This window comes from Musa acuminata, chromosome BXJ3-4 (assembly GCF_036884655.1).
Source record: "Musa acuminata AAA Group cultivar baxijiao chromosome BXJ3-4, Cavendish_Baxijiao_AAA, whole genome shotgun sequence".
NCBI lineage: Eukaryota > Viridiplantae > Streptophyta > Magnoliopsida > Zingiberales > Musaceae > Musa > Musa acuminata.
The window spans coordinates 691,793-713,790 of NC_088352.1; the positions used below are offsets into that span (position 1 = coordinate 691,793).

The 21,998-nt window shown below is 37.9% G+C and overlaps 3 protein-coding genes across 5 annotated transcripts; all 3 read right to left on the bottom strand.

Moving 5' to 3' along the window:
• Window positions 1–1,233: 1,233 nt before the first annotated feature.
• On the bottom strand, window positions 1,234–7,208 carry LOC135636277 (threonine synthase, chloroplastic-like). Of its 3 annotated transcripts, none has more exons than XM_065147926.1 (2): window positions 5,431–7,208; window positions 1,234–1,610 (listed from the first exon to the last, which is right to left on the bottom strand). In XM_065147926.1, exons 1-2 carry the CDS (start codon window positions 7,052–7,054, stop codon window positions 1,591–1,593), a joined length of 1,644 nt encoding a protein of 547 aa, XP_065003998.1. In that variant the 5' UTR covers window positions 7,055–7,208; the 3' UTR covers window positions 1,234–1,590. The 3 variants fall into 3 exon arrangements, with proteins under 3 accessions (XP_065003998.1, XP_065004000.1, XP_065003999.1); XM_065147928.1 differs by lacking the exon at window positions 1,234–1,610 and adding an exon at window positions 3,687–3,984; XM_065147927.1 differs by lacking the exon at window positions 1,234–1,610 and adding an exon at window positions 3,687–3,984 and having other exon boundaries at window positions 5,409–7,208.
• A 1,348-nt stretch (window positions 7,209–8,556) lies between these two features.
• Window positions 8,557–8,913, bottom strand: LOC135634892 (NRR repressor homolog 1-like). Its single transcript, XM_065145607.1, has one exon. It carries the CDS (start codon window positions 8,911–8,913, stop codon window positions 8,557–8,559), a length of 357 nt encoding a protein of 118 aa, XP_065001679.1.
• Window positions 8,914–12,981: 4,068 nt separating this feature from the next.
• Window positions 12,982–14,216, bottom strand: LOC135636278 (uncharacterized). Its single transcript, XM_065147929.1, has 3 exons — window positions 13,823–14,216; window positions 13,677–13,722; window positions 12,982–13,584 (listed from the first exon to the last, which is right to left on the bottom strand). Exons 1-3 carry the CDS (start codon window positions 13,903–13,905, stop codon window positions 13,318–13,320), a joined length of 396 nt encoding a protein of 131 aa, XP_065004001.1. The 5' UTR covers window positions 13,906–14,216; the 3' UTR covers window positions 12,982–13,317.
• Between the last annotated feature and the right edge of the window lie 7,782 nt (window positions 14,217–21,998).

Genomic DNA, 21,998 nt, shown 5'->3' on the forward strand with positions numbered 1-21,998 from the left:
CATCAATGAAACAACCCTATCATGACACCAATGCTCACCCTCCATCTATTTATACACTATCAATATACAGTCTTACTCCTACAAGCAGAGAGTTTCTTTTCTATAACATGAACCTGGTCACCTAGATATCAATGAAACAGCCTTATCATGACACCAATGCTCACCCTCCATCTGTTTATACACTATCAATACACAAATCCTAACTACTATAGTCAAATTTATCTAGCACTTGAAATCCTCTTCTTTTTATCCTGCTCCTAATTCCTTTTTAATAGCTAAACAACACTAAAGTTTCTTTTAGTGTTGGTGGACAACATTCAGAGTCAAACAGGAGTTACTCAAGCCTATGGGCCATGAAAACCTTGGTTAGATAGCGATCACAATCCCTATCTTGATAGGGACCTAGGACTCCTGGGCTATGTTTCCCTATTCTGCCTGAGTCCTCCTGCTGGACCTGATGAGTAAACAAGGAAGAGGGCCCAGTTCCTGAATTGTAGCCACAACATGGTAAAACTATATAAAGATGTATTGCACAGAATGCAGCATTGCTCAGCTCCTGATGACCAGCATAAGATTTTGACTTTGCTGTAGGGTTATTTCATATACCAGGTAAAGAGAAAATAATGAGTCATGAACTCAGCTTACTAAGGTGTGTTTTTTCATGTGTTGAACGAGTCCTACAACTCTACTTGTCTCCAGATGTTCAAGGTTGATGATATGCACAAAAATCCAACTTGAGAAAGCAACAAAAATATCACAATCTTTTTTAGCAGATAGAACATTGCGGAAAAGATAAACATGGGACAACAGCCAGCAGAAAATAGATGGCAGATAGAACAACTTAATGATGAAAGATGATTCCACTAATTTCCTACAGCTAAAAAGTTTTAGCATTAATTTCTGGATCAAAATACCACAAAAGGAATTGACATAGATGCTTCTGTATAGTCAAAATCATGACCAATTCCCAGAAAATTTTCTGCTGCAAATTTATATTCTTTCATCCTAAAAACACAACAGGGAAACAAGAAAGATGTTTCCCAAACTTCACACTATTAAGCAGAAATCACTACATTGGACTAGGAGGATCAGAGACTTCAATATTGCATCTGCCTTTTCTTTTGAGGCTGCTTCTAGCCAGCAACATGAACGATGGTCCAACTGGTCAAGAGCCGAACATAATTTCAACAGATTCAACCTCAATAAGAAAGTTAATCATATCTAATCAGTGAATTTTGCACCAATTGTCAAAAAATCACATTGAATCTCTACATGTCTATATGAATAAATAAGCCAACACTCGGAATGATACGATCCCTCTATATATCTAATGCATGTCAAATTTCTTGGATCAGACACCTGATTTAGAAAGGTCCAATTATAAACCGATGCAAAGTTGTTTAAGAATGAAACCAAACAGCAAATTGTGTTGTAAAGCAAATAATATTTTAAAGCAAATACTGTTTATTGAAAGAGAATATAGTCTCTCCATATCAAACCTGTTTAGTGAACTCTCGATGAATTGACGACTTACTAGCAACCTTGATGTTTATAAACCTGCTGAACATCAATATAATGATCCAATTGCTCTTACCGAGTCCAAGGGAACACTATCAATTAGACAAAAAAAGTACACAGAAACATATTGTTTCAATGAGATATAGTGCCATATGGTTGTGAAGAATTAATTAGATCTCAACACAACAAAAACAAGAAAGCAGCAATAAATCAGCAGTCAGACGAGGCACTCGTTAAGTGTAGCATAAATGAATGGTGTGTCCAAGTCCACTGGACATATGCTTTCGTTAACAAAACTTAAAATTGTTTTATAGCTCAAAACAGTTGAGATTGCAACACTCAGAATGGTGTTTATCAATTCCATGTATGTAATTTTAAATCTGTAAAAACTAATTTTATATCAAAACAGAAAAATAATTTTAAATCAAAACAACTTATTATATTAATAAACAGAAAAAAAATGAGAAAAAAAACTGTAATTTTAAAGCAAAACTAATCAAATCAATCATCTCACCTTTCATTTCTAAATGATCTTTAGTTCTATTTTTGCTTCAAGGGATTATCAACCTTATTAACATAAACTGTAATTCGGATTTGTTCCCATCGTTATAAAGTATATCTTCTTAAATTAACAAAATCTCCAATTGGAATTCTTTTCCATCCTTATAAAGCATCTTCAAACAAAGATATTTTCAAATATGTTTTCAGCTCAACTTCCTTTTTTATTCTTAAACAACCTTAGTAGCTAAAAAAAGAATTCATAAGATGATTCCAGGTGACAACTTATTATATTAATAAAAACTCTTGAAATATGAACTTACTTTTAAAATAAATTAAACTAAATAAGTTCCTGCATCATAAGTTTATGATGCATGGGAACCCATCTTGAGTTCATATGACCAATTTTGGACCAATCTCAATAGGACATCTTCGATAAATTAGAAGCTCAGGTACCAATTTGATAGGATGAATTGTTTTAATGACAATATAATGTAGAACAGTTTACTCCAATACCAACATGTTATAGGACAAAAACATAGATAGGCAAAGGGATTCATATGCAAGGCCCTAAATCCGTAGGCTATATATACATCACTGACCCTAGAGAATGAATGTGGCAAATGTGCATAGATTTTTTGACATGTTCTTAACAGGACAACAATTAAATATAAATCCTTGCTTCTAGTCTTGATGCAATCCTCAATATCAGCGCTTGGTTGGTCATTGGTGGCATTTTCTGAAATATGTAGTCACCACAACATAATTTCATTAAGAGGACAACAAATAATTTGTACCAAGGGTGAGACACTACTAATCAGTCATAGTCGCAACTCGCAAGCACATTTTTTGTTTGAAGGTGTAAGCAGCTGCATTTAAACATACAGTGCTAAATTGTATCCTTGAGTGGTTATTACACATTTTTACTAAACATGCATTTAAATCATGATGTTTAAGAAACAAGTTTAATGCCCTATTATAGACAGTTATCTAGTTGTCTATCTCAACTACTTTCTTGTCCAAACAGGTCTAGATAAAGCAACCTATTACATTGCTTCGGATGTTTAAGGTACTCCACAATAATTTCTAGAAATGAAGCCATATGCAGGATGCCTAAATATATACATGCTGACACATAAATGAAACATAGGTGGCCCCTCTTTATAAAAAAAACTTTACAGAAGGTCACTAAAAACCAAAAAAATATTGGAAATAAATTAAAAATGAAAAGAATAAAGAAAACTTCATATCTAACTATCAGTATTATAACATTATTAGACAAATTATTTGTCATGAACAAACATATAATATGATGAATTCAGTGAAGAGGCAAGTCAAAAAGTACAGATGAAAAGGCTAAGAAAAACACAGATGAAGAAATAAAAAATAAAAATAATTATAATATGTAAATTAAGATATTTATTTATTACGGTAATTTGTTCCTCGATAGAGGCAAGGTTGAATAGTGCATACATTGTTCGTCAATAAAGGTAAGGCTACTTCCATTATTAGGTAAGGTTGCGTACATTGTTCCTCAATAGAGGTAAGGCTGTATACATCGACTCTTCCCAAACCCCACAATGGGACCAAGGTTTTATTTGGTTAGTAGGTAATTGAATAAAGATGAGCCAAAACACATTATGGAGGCACATTTGGTTAGTAGATAATAATAAATGGAACCAAGATTTTATTTCAGTACCAGCACCTGAATCAGTCCCAGGTCAGCATGGTATGCAACTAGCAAACCACAAGTTTGCCACCAAGTTCCCATATGAACCAGTACATACCGCCAGTATACTGTGAGATTGCATTCCACGGGCATGCATGCACACACACAGACACACAAAAGAAAAAAGAAGATATGAACTGAACATTGAAGGATCTGGGATAGTTTTTGCTTAGGATCAGACACTTCTGCACCCCAATATAAATGCATGGCAGACTAGGATATCAACTATTCGCCCATTCCTGAAACAAGAGAAGTAATGAATCACATATCAATGTGCTTGCTATTTCAAGATTTTTTCCTTTCCATTGAAAGAACTCTGAAGATGATAATCTGATATTGATACTAGGTGTTATGATATATTCCTGAAAGAGTACAAAAAATTCTTGAATCAAAAATTCAATTAGAATGGCATCATAACAGATCAAGAGAAGCTCAAAGGAATTTAGCAGAGTTGTTACTGTCTCCTGTACATGAATTTCCTATGACAGAATGAACCTGCAAGTCTAGGCAAATTTTAAGCCTACAACAAACACTTGATATTAGTTCAGTCAAAGTTTGAATAAAGGCTTAGGAACCAACTTGGAGTGATCTTGAATGGCAAAATACATGCATCTAAAGAGATTAAAATGGGCATAAAGCCTTTCGTGTCCAATGCAATGACCCTGGACCCACAACAGAAAACCATACATATATTTTATTGTAACTATTTTAAATAAGTTTAAAAATATAGCCCTATAAATGCAGGAGACCGAATCAATCTCTATTCAACAAAGTCAAGCCACATTACACAAGTGCTAAAGAGATTGCAATGTATAGCATGAGTCACTCATCGATCATATAAATCCCATCCAATCCACAAAATTGAAACCTTCCCAAAGACCATTAAATTCATTTGATAATAGGTAACTATTTGAGACCTAAACCACCTAACAAAAACCACTAGAAGTCCAAGTTGGTCAGGGACTTCTGAAATGAGAGAACTGAAAATTTAAGATACCAATCCAATAAGCATATTTATAATACAGTGCCCATTTAACAAACAATAATGTCAAACGTCATTCATACTGTGACAATTTACACTCTAGTTTCACAAAACAAGTAAAAGTCACATCCCAATATTAATATAACCCAGTAAGACAATATATAATATGGAAATCTAATGCAGTTAGTCAGATCGTACTAAGTTTAAGTTGGTACTAGGTTTAAGTTGGCCGACCGATATTTGTTTCCTATTTTTGTACGGAGTTTCGGTTTATTTCTGTAATATTCTTAGGCAATTTTTGCATAATCCTAAAAGCGCTAGGAATACTTGTTTTAGCTACTTAGGAAACCATGATCATGTCTATTTAGAAAACTCTATTGGTCTTGAGCTGAGTTTTAAATTGTTTCAAAGTCCTATTTTTGGGTCAACATCTCTCAACAATAGCCAAAAAGTTATTATTGGAAAGCACAAATACCTTTAAGTGTGTAGTTTTTACAATAGAAAGTAGCTAGCGTGCACTGATTTCTACGTGCAACAATCCAATTCCTTGCCTTGCCAGCTAGGAAATAAAGAAAGATCTGAATGCATCAAATGCCTTGGATTATTTTGTCTCGTTCAAAAACATGACCAGAGGCATAACAGAGTCAAATCAAACTGAGATTTGAGGGCGAGTAGGCTTACATTGATCACAGGCTAAGCTTACCTTCCAGCTTCTTCTTCAGAACATCCATCACGGCACCGAAATTAGCCTTCACATGTACGGGTGGGTTCGCGTACTGGCAAGCCATGTTGGCTATCTCCTTCGAGTGATAGGCCACTTTTGATTGGCTGAATTTGAGCCCATGAGCGGTGCTGACTACTATGGTGCGGTCATTCGACTTGATCACCCCCCTCTCCCTTAGCTTGAACAGTGCAGCAAGAGCAACCCCGGTGTGTGGGCAGGCAAACATGCCCGTGCGGTCAGCAAGAGACATGGCATCCATGAGCTCCTCCTCGGTGGCCTCCTCGACAATGCCGTCCGTGGCCTTGAGAGCAAATACAGCACGGTCAATGGAGACAGGGTCGCCGATTTGGATGGCGGAGGCAAACGTGTCTGCCGCCACCATGGGCTTGAAGTCAGCCCAGCCAGACTTGTAGTAGAGGTAAAGGGGATTGGCATTGGCTGCCTGTGCGCAGACAAGGCGTGGCACGCGGTCGACCAGCTCGAGCTCGCGGCACATCTCGAAGCCCTTGTAGAAGGCGTAGATGTTGCCCAGGTTGCCACCAGGGACGATGACCCAGTCGGGCACCTCCCAGTCGAACTGCTGCAGGATTTCTATGGCGGCAGTCTTCTGACCCTCAAGGCGGAGGGAGTTGAGGGAGTTGGCCAGGTAGATGGGGAGTTCGGCGGTAACCTCGCGGATGAGGCGCATGCAACCGTCGAAGTCAGTGTCGATGGAGAGAACGGTGGCGCCGTTAGCAATGGGCTGGACGAGCTGAGCGAGGGAGATGCGGTCAGTGGGAAGGAATACGATAGCGGGGATGCCGGCGGCAGCGCAGTAGGCGGAGAGCGCGGCGGAGGTGTCGCCGGTGGAGGCGCACCCGACGCCGGCGATGGGGCGGTTGAGGGGGGCGCTGCGGAGGCGGTTGACCTGGCTGACAAGGACGGTCATGCCGAGGTCCTTGAAGGAGCCGGTGTGCGAGATGCCGCAGTGTTTGACCCAGAGGTCGGGCATGCCACCGAGGTGGTCGCGACCGAGGCGCTCGGCCCAGAAGAGGTTGGAGTTGCCCTCAAAGAGAGACACAATGTGGTCGGGGTCGATCTCCGGGAGGACAAACTCCTTCTTGGACCAGACGCCGGAACCGTAGGGCCAGGTGGTGCGGCCAACGCGGGAGTCGAACAGGGCGCGCCAGTGGGAGCCGGGGAAGCGCTTCAGGGCGGAGAGATTGTGGCGGACGTCAAGGAGACCGCCGGAGCGACTCCGGTACACCACGTCATCGAGCGAGTAGGTCTCCGCAGTGTCTGCGGGAGCATCAAAGGGCACGTAGCACGCCGAGAAGCCGTGCGACGCGTTCGCCTCGTCGCGCCGGCACGCCTCCTCGCGGATGTTCTCCTCCGGCGGCCTCCGGCTCTTCAATTGCTGGTGGTGGTGGACACCGGTGGGGTCCGAAGCGGTGGATGAGCAGGAGATCCGGGCCCCTCGGCAATGGCGGAGGAGGAGAAGGGAGCCAGGGTTGCGGAAGCGGTTTAAAGTCGAGATCACATTATCATTCTTGCCCTCAGAGTCTGTGATGGAGGAGAGGGAGAAGAAGAATGAAGGACAGAACGCGGCGGCGGCGGCGGCCATGGCGGTGTCGGGGGCGGCGACGACGACGAGAGAGCACGGATAGAGCAGCAGATTTGGGTGATTGTATTGTTGGATGGATTACCACTGCAACAAGAGAGAGAGAGAGAGCTACATGAATAGCGAATGGCGAATACAGAGGCAGACCCAAGTAGTTTCGGTCGAGCTTGTTGGTTTCGCATTGGTCTGTTGTCCGCTGAATCTAAAGTCCAACCATTCGGAATCCTTTTTATGATTCAAAATTATTATAAATAAAATATGATTATCTTGTAATCTTGGTTTTTTTATATCGTAAAACGTCAAACATGGTCAACGATGTCAAAATCATCTTGCACGAATCTTAAGGATGCAGGAGCCATCCATCAAAATTGATTGATGGCCATGTGTGCGCGTAATTTATGTTATTTCATCGCTATACTTTTTATTGTCGATTGGATCAGCTTCAACGCGATTGACCGGAGGCCTTCATGGGGCCCACATAGTGGGGCAGACCGCCGCCGCCTTCCATGGGCTTTCCTTGTCCAAATAATTAATTAGGTCCGATTTAAAATTCCTCTGATAATAGAAATTTTATTGGGAAAAGCTGTCTTTGTTGACCCATTATTCGTTTTTACTTCGGGTAGGATTTTTTATAAATAATAAAAAAAAACTTATGAATCAAATCCAATTGAATCATGGCTTATGAACCATTGAAAAATGAATTGATGTTGAATTAGTTCTATCAAATCTCCTTTGCTTCCTTTTATTTTTCATCTTTTCGTTCTTTCTCTTTGTTCATTGTCTTTGTATTATTTTCTTCAATTATCTTTTCATCTATTTTTATTTCTCCTCCTTCTCCTTATATCTATGTTATTTAAGTATAATTTACATGATATTGATTCTCGAATAATTATTTTTAATTATATGATTTTATTATAATTATATCGATGCTGAAGACTCGGGTTGTGGGCATCTAAGTGCATTTTTCTTCGTGAAAGATCATATAAACGATTAGGCTGATTCAAATGAGTACTTTTTATCCGACCTAATCCTCTGTGTATTATCATCATCTTTATGTACTCGTGTAATATCTACGGTTGGCTAAAGATACTTGCGAAAAAGAAAGTGAGGAAGTCATCCACATTTTTTTTTTTTTTTGGGTCTTATCTCTTTTTTTTTTCGAAAGCAAAAAAGCAAAAAACTTTACTTCAAATCTACGCCGTTTGGGAACCAAAAATGAAGACCAAATAGAATTGATATATTTAGCAATTATCAAAAAAATATGTTCCGTTACCTAAAAGACACAAAGTTGTCTTTATTCTTTTTCTCCTTTATTTAAAGTCAGTCCAACTCGTACTACACACTCCGAGGGTCAAAATTACTGATATGCCAATTAAGAATCCATTTACATTGACTTGTAGCAACAGTCTTCAATTGTAAGAATCCATTTACATGAACAGTATTCGAACACAAGGAAACACGGTGAAGAAGAAGGTAGGAAATGGAAGCCCAACCGCAATGGCTAGCTAGAGGGAGAGGGAGAGGGAGAGGGAGAGATCCAAACTGCTCTTCTCCTCTCTCTCCTCTTCCTCCTTCCCATGCCTTCTCTCCCCATCCTTGGGTGGTGGATTCGACGTCACGCTGATCGCCGAGCTGCAGACTCCAGCCTCCTCCTTGAAGTCCTCCATCTCAAACCTCGGCTTCCAAACAGGCTTTGCTGCTTCCTTCTTCATCCTCTTATGCCTGCTCCTCCTCAGGTAGTCTCTCATCGCTCTAATGTTCTCCAGCAAAGCGTAGAATTTCTCCATCTCTTCCTCTCCTTGCTTATCTTCTTCCCTATCTGCACTCGCTGGTCTCTTCGACTCCCTCCTCTCTTCCTCCATCGTCCTACAGATGAGAGACAAGAGAGGAAATGACTCGGTATTTATAGCTCTCTCTGTCTCTAGGAGTCAATCTCCACTTCATATGTGTCGTCAGCGTACTGACGTATTGACGCTGCCATACACGACGGGAACGTGCGTCGTCGCATCCAAGGATCCACGTTCATCACGCTCCACTGATAGAAACTGGATTACCTCACAGAAAGCTTGTTTGCGAAGGAAGAAGAAAACACGAGGAGACAACATGGAGCTGATGCGAGACCAAAGAAGCAGATCGCCACCTGATTCTTCTTCTGCTCTTGCAAGTGCCTCTCTGATGAGTAATGCGGCAGAAAAGAATTCAAAGCGGTGACAAGGAAAAGTACTGTGATGATCCAAATTAATCATACATGTGTCCTCGTGATTATGATGTGTGCGAGTCAATATTTCACCTACTTCTTTTGTGATTGGTGGAAGACCATCCCTTCCCTCTACCTACATTTCCCATAGGCATTCCAAATAAAATTGTGATGCATGATTTGCACGCAGTCCACGTAAAATCGTCTATGCATCTTTTAATATCACAGATGTATATTAATATTATTGGTCAGATACATTAACATTATTGTTTGACAAACATGTGTTTAGGGCAAGACATTAGTCATATTAAAATAATCCACTTGTGTTGCTTTATTTCTTTTCATCCTGTCAATATCAACTGGTCTTATTTCACTTTGACCTGCCATAACATTTTTAACAGTATATATTCTCTCCTTTTTTTTATCTTCATTGAATTACCACTTAATATTTTGCTTCATGAACATAAACATTTTATAATAAGATGACTCATCTAATGGTATTAACGCTCTCAATTAAAATGAAGAATAAAAATAAATGTATACGTATAGATTTTCAATTGGAATTTCGATTCTGGGTATGGAACTCTTTGATTCTTATTTTGATTTGAATACCGAATGATTCCTTTCCTGATCTCAATGTCAAAACAAATTTTCTTCCATAAGAAAAATCTTCGTGTATATAAATGTATTTACGTTCCAAATATTTTTGAGTTATCGATTGACCCCTTCTACCAAATGTCTTCAGTGTCATGTTCCACTATTGTACTCAACAAAAAGCACAATTGCGTGGACCTGCAAACCTAACTTGGTCCGCCATTCGAGGTTGCAAGTGCATTATATATTTGCTTGAACTTAATGAACTTGCTTTACGTGAAAATAAATGTAATAATCATCCCAAATTATGTTTTATACTTATCTCAAAATGCTTATATCTTATGTACGTCACAAACTGATGTAATAGGATAACTAACATGCTGGCTTATTATAATTCTACCGTTGGCCCGAGTTAAGCATGTCCAAATTAATAATAATACAATATTTTTTTCTTATAAATAAATTTAAATATTAATTTACTTTTGATACAGTACTAAATTATACGACAAACACACTGACATGAATATATATATATATATATATATATATATATATATATATATATATATATATATTGATGTAGGTGATTAAAGATTAATATTGTTTGATAAAGAGATGCAGTGGCGAGCTCATGGAAAGAATCCCTCCTCCAGGTTCCAAACTGAACGAACTTGGCATTTGTTCGATTCCTTCCTTGTAACTCACAGATTCTATACTGTGCATCTTGTCAAGTGGAGTAGTAGATAAGCGTTCCAAAGAAATTAGAAATGGCATAGACTTTTCTTCTTTTTCCTAGTATACACACAAAGGCACGAGTCTCTACGATATATGATATATTATAGATATAATTAAATTATGAGTATAACTATTAGTCAATAAAATAGAGATTCAATTATAATAATTTTTTTTAATGAGATAATATTGATTGGAGTGATTTTTTTAATTATTTATTTGACCATTTGCTCTCACATATAAAATGATAGGACCTCATATGAATAAAATATACAGAAATATGATAAGGAGCTATAGCCTTAGGATTACATAATATATTATTGAAAGATTACATATTTTATATCATATTCTCTTTGTCCCTAAATCATTGCTCATAGCGGTCCAGGGTAGAAAAAAAAGGAAAAGACAAGTCTAATTCTCCTTATATTCAAGGATAAATAAGATATTTTAGGTTATCGGCATTTAGATATTAAAGGATAAATCTCAAGAATTATTATGACTATCTCAAAAAAAGATATGGTTTTGACCTAATATTATTATGTTTATTGGACTTGTTAGCTTATTTTATAAAATTCATGTGCATGTGTAAAATATTTTTTTTAAGTTTTAAAATCTAAGTAAGTAAAATTATTTTTAAATAAAATTTTATTTTATTTATTTTATATTTTATCAATTAATGGGTCAAACGAGAGAATGTTAGATTATATGATCCTATCTAATTAGGTAAAATATATTATACTTGTAAATTCGACGTCGATATACTTATAGATCAAATAAGAACTTTATGGTGAAATAGACATAGTATATTTGACTTATTGTTATTTGATTTTAATTTTTAATATTAAATTTTTTTATTATAATAATAATATATTATAATTTTTATACTTAATTTTTATATTATTATTATAATATTATATTTCATTACATAGACACTAAGAGTATATATTAATCACGTAAATACGATTATGTTATGTTTAAAATATATATTAAACACAGGAACATTCCCATCTCTAAACGATGGCCATGGGAGTTGTAGACGTGCTCGAAACTATAACCCAACAAGAGGGAAGGCCACGATGTAGTTGACTATGAACAACTTTGATTAATGGTACGTGTAATTAAGGCTACACATGGAGGGAGATGCATATAAGATAAGAGAGGCGGATATGATAGAAATAGAGAAAAAATGGTGGTGGAAGTATATTGGAAGAGAGCTCTCGTAATTATATATATATATATATATATTTCCTGACATCAACAGTACTACTCTATGTTAGGTTTTTTGCATTAGTTTTTTCGCCTCAACTAGTGATTTTTTTTTTAGTTAGTTAAGCTTTCACTTGTCGAAGGGTCTCTCTCGGTAATCATGATTGGTCCATTGTACTCGAAGCATTTATGTATACCAACTTGTCATTTGCATCGCATTAATACATCGCATTAATACATGCACTACATTCTTCGTTCTTCGAACCACTGATATCTAAGCCTTGACTGACTTTAGACTATTTATGGCATCCCGATTAATCAATTTAATATGATTGTTAATACCTGCATGAAGTTCCAAATGACTCTACATGTAAAACTTAGTCACAAGGTTTGTCATCAATATAATATCTAAAATGAACAAAGTATGTATCTCCTAACTAGCGATAATATAACATTCAATTCATTTTTTTTATCTTCTGACTGATTCTAAACTCTCCAATTCCTTAAGAATGTTTTTATCGATCTTACCCAATGCAAGTTATATAAAGAGTGAATCATTTTTGTATTTCTGAAGAAATTTCTCCTCCAACTTAATAATAGTCTAACAATAACTTATTAGATTATGTAGTCCTTTACGATTGGATAAAATATATAATAGAATTAATTAGATTTTGATGATAGATATTGGTTAATAGAAAAGAAATTCATATTATAGTAAAATTTCTTAAGGGATGCCCTTAAGGGGATTCCTTAAGGGATGCCCAGGATTATTTCAATGATATGCATAAAAAGGGATTCCTCCATACTTTTTAGATGACATCAAAAAGATACGTATCGTAAAATTAGATCTAATATTAATTTGATTTTAATCCTGAGATAAAAAATTATTTTCGTATTTTATATAATATATTACAGATTTTATGTTAACATAATCTTTCTTTGGATCATTCAAGTTGACAATAAATTAAACATTGATAAGTAAATTTAAAATAATTTTGAAGGAGATATGTAACATTAGTTACAATAATAATGTCAACTTCTTTCGAAATCAGTTCATAAGTGACGAGCCAATCTTGACAACAAGCATATCCATCCATAATGACGAGAAAAGGCAAAGCTGGTAGATAATTAATGGAGAAACAACCGCTTAACAATCAACATCTCCTCGTAAGAAAACTTGCTGACATCACAAACATGGAAGAACAAAGCCACGAAGGACACTGGATTGCACAGATACGTAATACAAATCTTACGACACAAAAAAGAATCTTTTTGGTTCTTTCCCGATCCACAAACCTCCAATATCTAACTCCAACGAACCCAAAACCAAGACATCATTGACTCATCTCCTACCGACAAGACTCCAAAAATATACAACAAGAAGAAAAGAGATGGAGAAGAGGAGGAAAAGATTGTCTCGCACTCACTCTTCCCTTATTCCATCCACTCAAAAAGGACAACTTTAAGACGACGATATGTACAGTAACTAGGGTCTCGAAAGATGACTCGAGGAGCTCATGGTGTTTTGGAGGATCCTTCAGGCAATGGCGGCGATGCCATGGCCTCTTCTTCGGTCTCGATCGAGGCACTCGAAGCCCTCGACTCTCATGGCGGCAGGCTGGAGACGGAACTTGGCGGGCGCCTCCAAAGCCACTGAAGGCGGCGCAGGATGTAGCAGGAAAGGAAGCACCAGCTTGTCGTCGCCGAAGCAGGCGTCATGGATCAGTGGGTTTGTGGATCGCACCGGTGGAGATCCAGCGAAGAATGGTGGTGACGACGATGACATTTGATTAGCTTCCCCGTCCTGTTCGGTAGCCACGAGTCATCAGAACAATTCTGGCGAAGAAAACGATGAGTATAACAAAATCGATAGAAAAATTGGGAAAAGGTTTTCACCTCTGAAAGGAAAATATCAGAAAGCGCAGAAGGTTTTGCCTGATTACTGCATCCAACACAAGAATCAGTAACAACTCCTCATAAATATCCAAAAGTCTTGGAAACGAACGGAGAAGAAGAAGAAGTAAATCTCAGCGGCAGATTACCGTGTTTGCCATGGCCGGTTCGGGTTGATCCACCGCGGCTTGGGGCAAACCACCGCGTTTCTCCCGTTTGCTGCCACCTCCATCTCCTCGAAACCAGCGAGATAGCTTTGTTCTATCACACAAAGATTCAGTTGTCCGCAAGATCTAAACTTTTAGATTCCAGCCTCCGTCCAAGTGAATGCTTGGTTAGGGTGGAGGGCAATTTATCGAGGGAGACGGAGGAGAAAGAGAACGAAAAGATGTGAGCGGACGAAAGGAAAGCGCAGGGAGCGTGTGAGGACAGGGAATCGGTATCTGTAGCAATTTATAGCTGATTTGCTAGCAGATCTACTGACGTAAATGCCTTTTTGTTTGTAGGCGACCTGAATACTGCCGCTCCAGAAAAAGGAAACAAAGTATCTAATTGCGGAAACTGACTATTATTGTTCGATGTTATCAATATATAGATCGATCGATTTCTTCGCCTCGTTGCCGACCGCTCGTTTGTTCCGCTCTCCTCTCCGTAGGAGACGACCATTTCAATAACCACGTGCTTACACGCACGTGTGTGAATAAATATATTTCAAAAGACAGCATATACACGTGTCATACGTTGCGCATTCGGATATATATGCACGTGCGCAAATCCAATAATTGTGTTTATTCGGGGATCTTAAAGTGGTGACACCTGCGAACCATTGAGAATTGGATATCAGCCATTCTTGCAGAGCCAACAATTTTGAGTACAGATCCTCCTTTACATCAAGTTGACATTTCGTTAGATTAATCTTCTGTTATTACTTTCGTTGAGAGTGACTCAAGAAATTTGTACGAATAAATTTTGATTCATTTTACAAGATAACATTGAAGATGAAGACATATAAATTAGAGATTTGCTTTATATTACTGTATGTTCAAGCGAGTTAAGTACATATATCATATCTTTGTAGTATTCGTGGCATATATGAATACTATGAAATATAAAAAAATAAATCAGTGGATCGCTTAGAAGGGCGATAGGAATTACTCGTCTAAACCTAAAATTAACATAGGTCAACCTCTCGAGATGCCTACAGGAGAAGATTGATGTCAAGTTTTTTTAACTTGATCTCTTCAATGATTAAGTTAATATAGTTTCGAGAAGGGGAGTAAGGATAATCTTAAAAGAGGTGAGAGAAAATAATATATTATTTATAGTCCATACTTTCTAACTACACGTGGCTAGAAAAATATTCTCTAAATTAAGGAATGAATATTTTTATTAGTGAATGACATGGTAGATTTGATGCAATAATTTTTATCATTATTATCGATATCCAATTGTTAAGTTGTTAAAAGATATTATGCATATCACTTATCCTACCATTGTGCTTTGACACGAGGATCTTCTCAGACGAAGTATAATACTTGTGTGGACTTGGCACGAAATGTTGCTTGGAGGGTGATCAAATTGAGGATCTTAGGCTTTTGGATAAGATACTCAATGGAAAAATATGTGTTGGCTATGAGAGGCATCTCAAGTTACTTTATTCAAGAAGGGCACTCGAGAGAGGAACCGTTACCCATGAAGGACACTGAGTGAGGGAGGAGATTCTTCTTTGTATCGATGCCTTAAGTACAAGGAACCCTTGCCTGATGTGTTTGCCGTGGTTGAAAGGAGCTTTAATATAAGGTGGGCACCTGGAGTGTCGGAGCTCTTGTCTAAGGTGGTCACCTTAAGTGAATGGAGCTTACACACTTAAGGTGGACATCTTCGGTGAAGTGAGCTTTGGATGTTTATGGTTATGTTATGCTCGGAGATACTCTTGGCTGGGAGAATCGGATACTTAGCGATACTCTTGGCTGGGAGATACTCTTGGAAGTGAGCTTTGGATGTTTATGGTTATGTTTGGAGATACTCTTGGCCGCGAGAATCGGATACTTAGCGATGTTTATGGTTATGTTATGCTTACAAGGATCCTAAAATAATGATACCTCTAATTACTGAGATTTGGATGTGATGCATACTTATCGATCGAGTACTATTAATTAAATATTCTCTTTTATATTTTTGTTATAGACTTTGGTTGTCTGACGTGTTAGGAGATTCAAAACTAGCTTGGGTCTAACATCCGAACTTATCACAAGAGCATGCTATTAGGATGCAGTCTAGTTAGATTTCTTCCAAAACTGCATTAACATGCCCAATAAAGTACCTTCAGGGGTTTCAAAAGGTTCAAAAGTTTAATTATATTATTAGTAAGAAAGAGAGAGTCCAAATGGTCCACCTAAGATATTTTATAATAGTTTTTAGTAATAGCTAAGAGTAAGTAGGTGTTTAATTCATGTGACAATTGCATGAAATCATTGGGCGTTACTTGGATGTGAAAAATTAATCGAACCGTCAGACATTATGGTTTACATTATGGTTTGCATAGTCATGCATCATATTACTTTTGGTGGGTCATTTATGGATGAATTTGACAACGAATATACTTTATTATCAAGTTTATGATCGAATTCAACTGTATCATGTGTTAACAGATGTTTCATGATCGGATTCAACCATGTCATGGGATAGTCAATGCTTTATGGCTAGATTCGATAGCATGAAGATGACATATGCTTTAAGATTTAACATCAAAAGATAATGGATGCTTTATGTACAACCATGTTGATAAGAAATGCTTCATGATCATATTTGATCACGTTAGCAGATAACAAATGCTTTATAATCAGATTCAACTATGTCAGGAGATAATAGATGCTTTATGGTTAGATTTAGTCATGTTAGAAGATAACAAATACTTCATGTTTAGATTTGGGTTCATCAAAAGATAATGGACATTCGATGGGATGATTCGATTGCAACAAAAGATAACGAAGGTTTCATTGATGGAGTTAAGTTCAATTGTATTGAGAGACAACAAATGCTACATAGTCGAGTTAAATCATATTAGGAGATAAAAGATACTCGATGACTAGATTTGATTACGTAGAAAAGAAATATGTACTTAGTGGCAAGATTCAGATATGTTAGTTGATAACATACTTCAAGACTAAACATAATCATGTCAATTATAGTTGAGATACTTTATGACTAGATTCAATCATATTAGCTGATGTTGGAAATGCTTCTTAGGTAGATTCATTTATGTCAATTGAGACAATGATCCACATGTGCGATTCGTCCTTATCGTTTTAAGTGATAGTATGCATAATTACCCTGTAGCACTTGGCTTATGGTGTTAGATTACATTTGATTTTTTGATGTTCCATAATCATTGCCTAACATTTGATCTTACTTATCTAGTGAAGGTCTTCCATGCCATCATTCAGTCGAACCACCACTGATCTCTCTTGGCCAATTATGTCTCAGCTGTCTATCAAACTATCGATCAGATGAACGGTCCAATGGTGGATGCCAAAAGTCGCTTGATCCCTATAAAAGGGGATAAGCTTTTGTTCCCCTCTCATAGTCACTAGGAACTTTATAACATCTAGATCTAGAGTTTTTTTCTTGAATGCTCCTTTTTGAAGGTTTATAATGGCTTCCTATCCTTTCACAGGATCACTTAGATTGATGGTTCAGAGACGTTGAGAGATAAACCGTAATCTTTCGACTGTCTCCTCTATGAGATGCGTCATTTAGATCCTAGAGGTTCTATCTATTTATAGGCAAGAGCAGAGGATCTAGAATAAGTTATTAGAATAATTCTCTTATCAAGGGCATCCCCTAAGAAATCCTAGTATAAAATGGACTTCTTTTCTATTGACCAGTATCTATCATCAAAATCTAATTAGTTCTATTATATATCTTATCTAATTATAAAGAGTCATATAATCTAGCAAAACCATCAATGCTGATGACAACCGTATTGACATCTCACAAGGCCAACGAGGGTGCTCTGATGCTTACAGTTGTTCAAATTCTAGACTTTAACGATGTAGTCTTAGGACGTTGGTGGGCTGAAAAAAGTTGGGGCTAAAGCGAACGTAGTTGACCCAATTAGTATGGGTGTCGACATCCTGGATGGTGTACTTACATTCAATGGAGAATGAGACGATGAGGGTGTCCTTGGTGTGCCCAACGAAACGTCGAGTGGTGGCGTCGATGGAGAGGTCCCAGAGGCATAGATTGCCATCCTAGGAGCCAAAGACGACGAACTATCCATCTAAGGAAAGAAACACGTCATGAGTGATCGACAAGATGACGACGATGGACATCGTAGAAGCCGATGACATCCTTGATGAGAGGCTCCAAAAACGAACTAAACACAAGAGGAAGAGATGATCATGTCGGAGTTGTCAATAGAGGCGACGATAACCATCACTGTGTCTATGTGACCTCACATCGTGCCATAAAAGACCAAGGTGTCAACCATCTTAGGATTGACACGCCACATCGAGGCTCAACGAAGAGGAGACCGACTCGGGTCCACCAGAAGACGAAAGGAGATATGTGACGAAGGTATGGCTCGACTAATTATGAAAATAATTATTTTTTATAATGAATTATCTTTGAACATCTCAATCTCTATACAAATTTTATATTTTAAAAAATAAACCATTTAATTTTATTATTTTAATAAAACTTTAACATTTTACTTTCATAAATATAAACAACTTTATTATTTTAATAAAACTGTAACATTTTACTTTCGTAAATATAAAAAAAAAAACTCAATATAAATTTTAAAAATATAATAATTAAGATATTAAAAAATAATAATTATAAAAATATAATATGTAATTAACCCCTTATCAGATGACTTGGGAACTGGGTGCGAGATGCTGCTAGGTTTCAGAAATTGGGAACTGGGTCTTCAATAGTGCGTTGGGAAGTAACGGACGGGCGCTTCGTAAGCCAGCTTTTAGCGATCATTTCCTACTACACATTAAAGTTATAAAGCTCATGAAAGATTTGGCTTGTTACACTTCTATCCTGCAACGAAAAGCAAACACAAAGGGGATGAGAGAACCAATGGAGGTCAAGATCAGATATTGATTCTTATCCATATATATAGCTTCGTTTATACGGCATATAGAAGTGATCATTTCATAATGCACATTTAAGTTATAAAGCTAATGCAAGATTTGGTTTGTTTCACTTGAACACTGCAACGTAAAGCAAACATAAAGGATGACAGTAACCAATGGAGGTCAAGATCAAATCTTGATTTCTATCCAAATATATGGCTTCTTCTACATTGCATAATGGACATTAAGATCAGCTTTTGCCGTTTTTCTTACACGCCTTATATTTTATTAGCACCATAACCTTCCACACTCGCAGGACAAAACACAGAAAAAGATCCACTTGTAATGTATTGCGGACAAGAACACATTTATTTTGCATAAGCATCACCACCTCGGTGTCAGAATCCAACCGTGTAATTCTTGCAGACATTGTTTAGATTGTAAAGGATCACAGCTGCAGTTTAAGAACTCAAAGAAAACAACACCTTAGAAGATCTCAGAAGAAACCTAAACATTAATGGTCCTATATAACTAAATCTAACCCATTTAGACAGGCTTATCATCTCAGGATTAGCCTGGCTATCTCCTGCGAGTGGAAGCACAGAAACAAAATAATAGGCAGCAGCGAGTTACAAAGAATAAAGGTCCTCGACATCGTGCTTTCATGTTCCGAAGACATTTACGTGATCAATTCTCGGCATGACAGAAAATTCTGTGGAGTTCGCAGTCTTCGATGTTCTGAATCTTCAGTAATAATTAAATATTAAACTGGAATATAATCTGAAATTACTATATCAAAATCTACATAAGCTAGTTAGATTTCGTTTACTAGACTTCTCGCTCTGGAAATGATTGGAGGAATAAAAAGTTATCCCCAGGCACATCATCATGGAAGGTCCAAGTACAAGAAATAAAGATGCATCATTGAAGAACATCAAATATGAAGGAAGAAACTTGGGCCTCATGCAGCTGCAACCCTTGTCTCCAAATGAATCACTAGCAGCGTATGTAGTAGAAGACAAACTCGATAAAGAACTATTCTGAGAAACTATAATGATTGAAGAACCATTGAGAACATCTTGAACGGGAAATCTAGAAGAAATTACTCGCAAGGAGAAGCTGTAAGCAAGGTGACAAAGACATAGAGCTCCCTTCATTCCAAAAAAGGATCACATTGGGTTAACGCAGCTCCTGTGTTTTGCAACCACAAGCCTATCCCAGAACAAGGATCATATCAACTGCGTATGAGCTGCATGCAACCATGCTGGTTAGCCGCAAGGACTCGTGGAATAGGATGGTGGAATCCATAACCTAGCAGCTCAATCCACCCATTCAAGGCCCTCTTTTGGACCTCAAGGAGCTCCACCCAGAATCCCTTCACCCAACTAATACCACCAGATCTAAAGATACGTGTGTAACAGAGTTGGAAGTAGACACATAGTCACGAGCTCTTGCACCCGACAGATATCAAGAACACCAAAACTAAAACTTTGATATACACGTACGGGGGTGTCCGCTAACGAAGGATCTGCTGTGTTGACCAGGCGCGTATACGCCTCTGTAGGCGCGCCAGGACAGGATCCTCTTCTCGGTTGACCGGTCAAAAGAGTGTGGCACTGAACTCGTCAGCTACGGTCCACCCAACGTGCGGTGAGATTTCGCGCGACTCCTGCTCCGTCACAGCTGTCTCGGAGTATATATATACTTTCCTCCTTTGAATGGTTGAATGAGTTATGATCCACCTCTGTAAAAGAGTTTGAAGCAGACAGATAGTCACGAACGAGCTCAAAGTTAGGCAAATAAGCACTTCGACGACGTACAGCTTATGAGTTGCATTTACATTTTTTGACACAACCTACGAGGCAAGGTGTATTTCGATGAAATGTAACCTACAGATCGAATATGCATTTCAACGATGGATAACTTACAGGTGAAACGTGTATTTCGATAACACGGAATCGAAAAGACCAAAGTGCTTTTAACTCGATAATCCTATGATCTATCGACCCAAAAGTGGGGAGGTTAATGATAAGTGAAGAGTAACTTGTTAGATACCATGCTACCACGTGACAACACATGACTACCGCGCTTCACCATCGTCTCACGCTATTAATCCCCCAGTCTTAGGCTAGTCCCCTCATCATCACAGTAGCAAAAGGATGGCTCTACGACACTACTCATCAGAGTTGCTGCTTCTCATCCTCCTGATATCGAGCGTCGTCGGTCCTCCTGCTACTGCGAAGCCGCTGAAGGGAGGACGGGCAGAGCACGGCAGCATGATGTCTGAGGTCTTGAGGAAAGTTCCGGTGCCGCCTTCGTGTCGGTCATGCTCCACTTACAGTCCCAATAAACCTTGTTCCCGTTGCCCTCCACCCTCTAGGTAAGCAAGGATGATGATGATGAGTCATGTTTCGAACAAGTATAAGCACAAGGAAATGCTAGCACTTTGTTTTCTCAAAAATAAACTCTCTTCTTTTCTGTTCTGTTGTGTTCTGTTGTGTTCCTAGAAAGAAAACTAGTGCGTTCATGGCACTCTACTCGAATGTAATGGTGGGAAGTACTAGTGCGAAATGCATCACAGCATTTGCTTTGTCTTCTTTGTAAACCGAGGGAGAAATCTGTGCACCTATTGTTTTTGACATAATTGCTTTGTGTATACATACATCTTATTCATGGAACATTGGTCTACTACAGTTTGGATGCATCTATACCTCCAAAGCAAAGCTTCAGTATCATCATTGTTGCCTTCCTTGACTTTGATGTGAACATGTCGTCGAAGAAATCGGAAACCATGTGCCGGGGATACTACGCGAATTTCCCAAAGATGTTTGTATGAGATTTCTTAACACGCAAGTAGACGGAGGTTGAGCTTCAAGGTGCATTCATGTGAGCCGTCATGCATCTTGCACTCGCTTCCTTGATGGTTCGTGGGAGGTTGAGTGCGCAGGCAAGCTTCGGGAGCAGCCCTTCAGATCGAACGAAAGCTTCGTGAGAAATTTACCTGGGAAAGTTTCAGGCTTCTCTATTGACAGATTAATTACTCGGTGCTAAAATATTATTATTATTATTATTATTATTATTATTATTATCATTATCATTATCATTATCATTATCATTATCATTATCATTATTATCATTATTATTATTATTATTATTATTATTATAAATAATATGATATTATTTTTAATTATTTGATATATGAATATTTTATTAACAGACACACACCGTGAAGGGGTGG

What these genes read in the sequence shown, in the direction of transcription:
- LOC135636277 (XM_065147926.1), bottom strand. Translation starts at nt 7,054, where the DNA reads ATGGCCGCCGCCGCCGCCGCGTTCTGTCCTTCATTCTTCTTCTCCCTC. An exon ending in TCTGAAGAAGAAGCTGGAAG is followed by an intron (nt 1,611 to 5,430) that starts GTAAGCTTAGCC and finishes TCTAATTGATAG; the next exon opens with TGTTCCCTTGGACTCGGTAA.
- LOC135634892 (XM_065145607.1), bottom strand. Translation starts at nt 8,913, where the DNA reads ATGGAGGAAGAGAGGAGGGAGTCGAAGAGACCAGCGAGTGCAGATAGG.
- LOC135636278 (XM_065147929.1), bottom strand. Translation starts at nt 13,905, where the DNA reads ATGGAGGTGGCAGCAAACGGGAGAAACGCGGTGGTTTGCCCCAAGCCG. An exon ending in AACCGGCCATGGCAAACACG is followed by an intron (nt 13,723 to 13,822) that starts GTAATCTGCCGC and finishes TGTTGGATGCAG; the next exon opens with TAATCAGGCAAAACCTTCTG. An exon ending in CTGATATTTTCCTTTCAGAG is followed by an intron (nt 13,585 to 13,676) that starts GTGAAAACCTTT and finishes GCTACCGAACAG; the next exon opens with GACGGGGAAGCTAATCAAAT.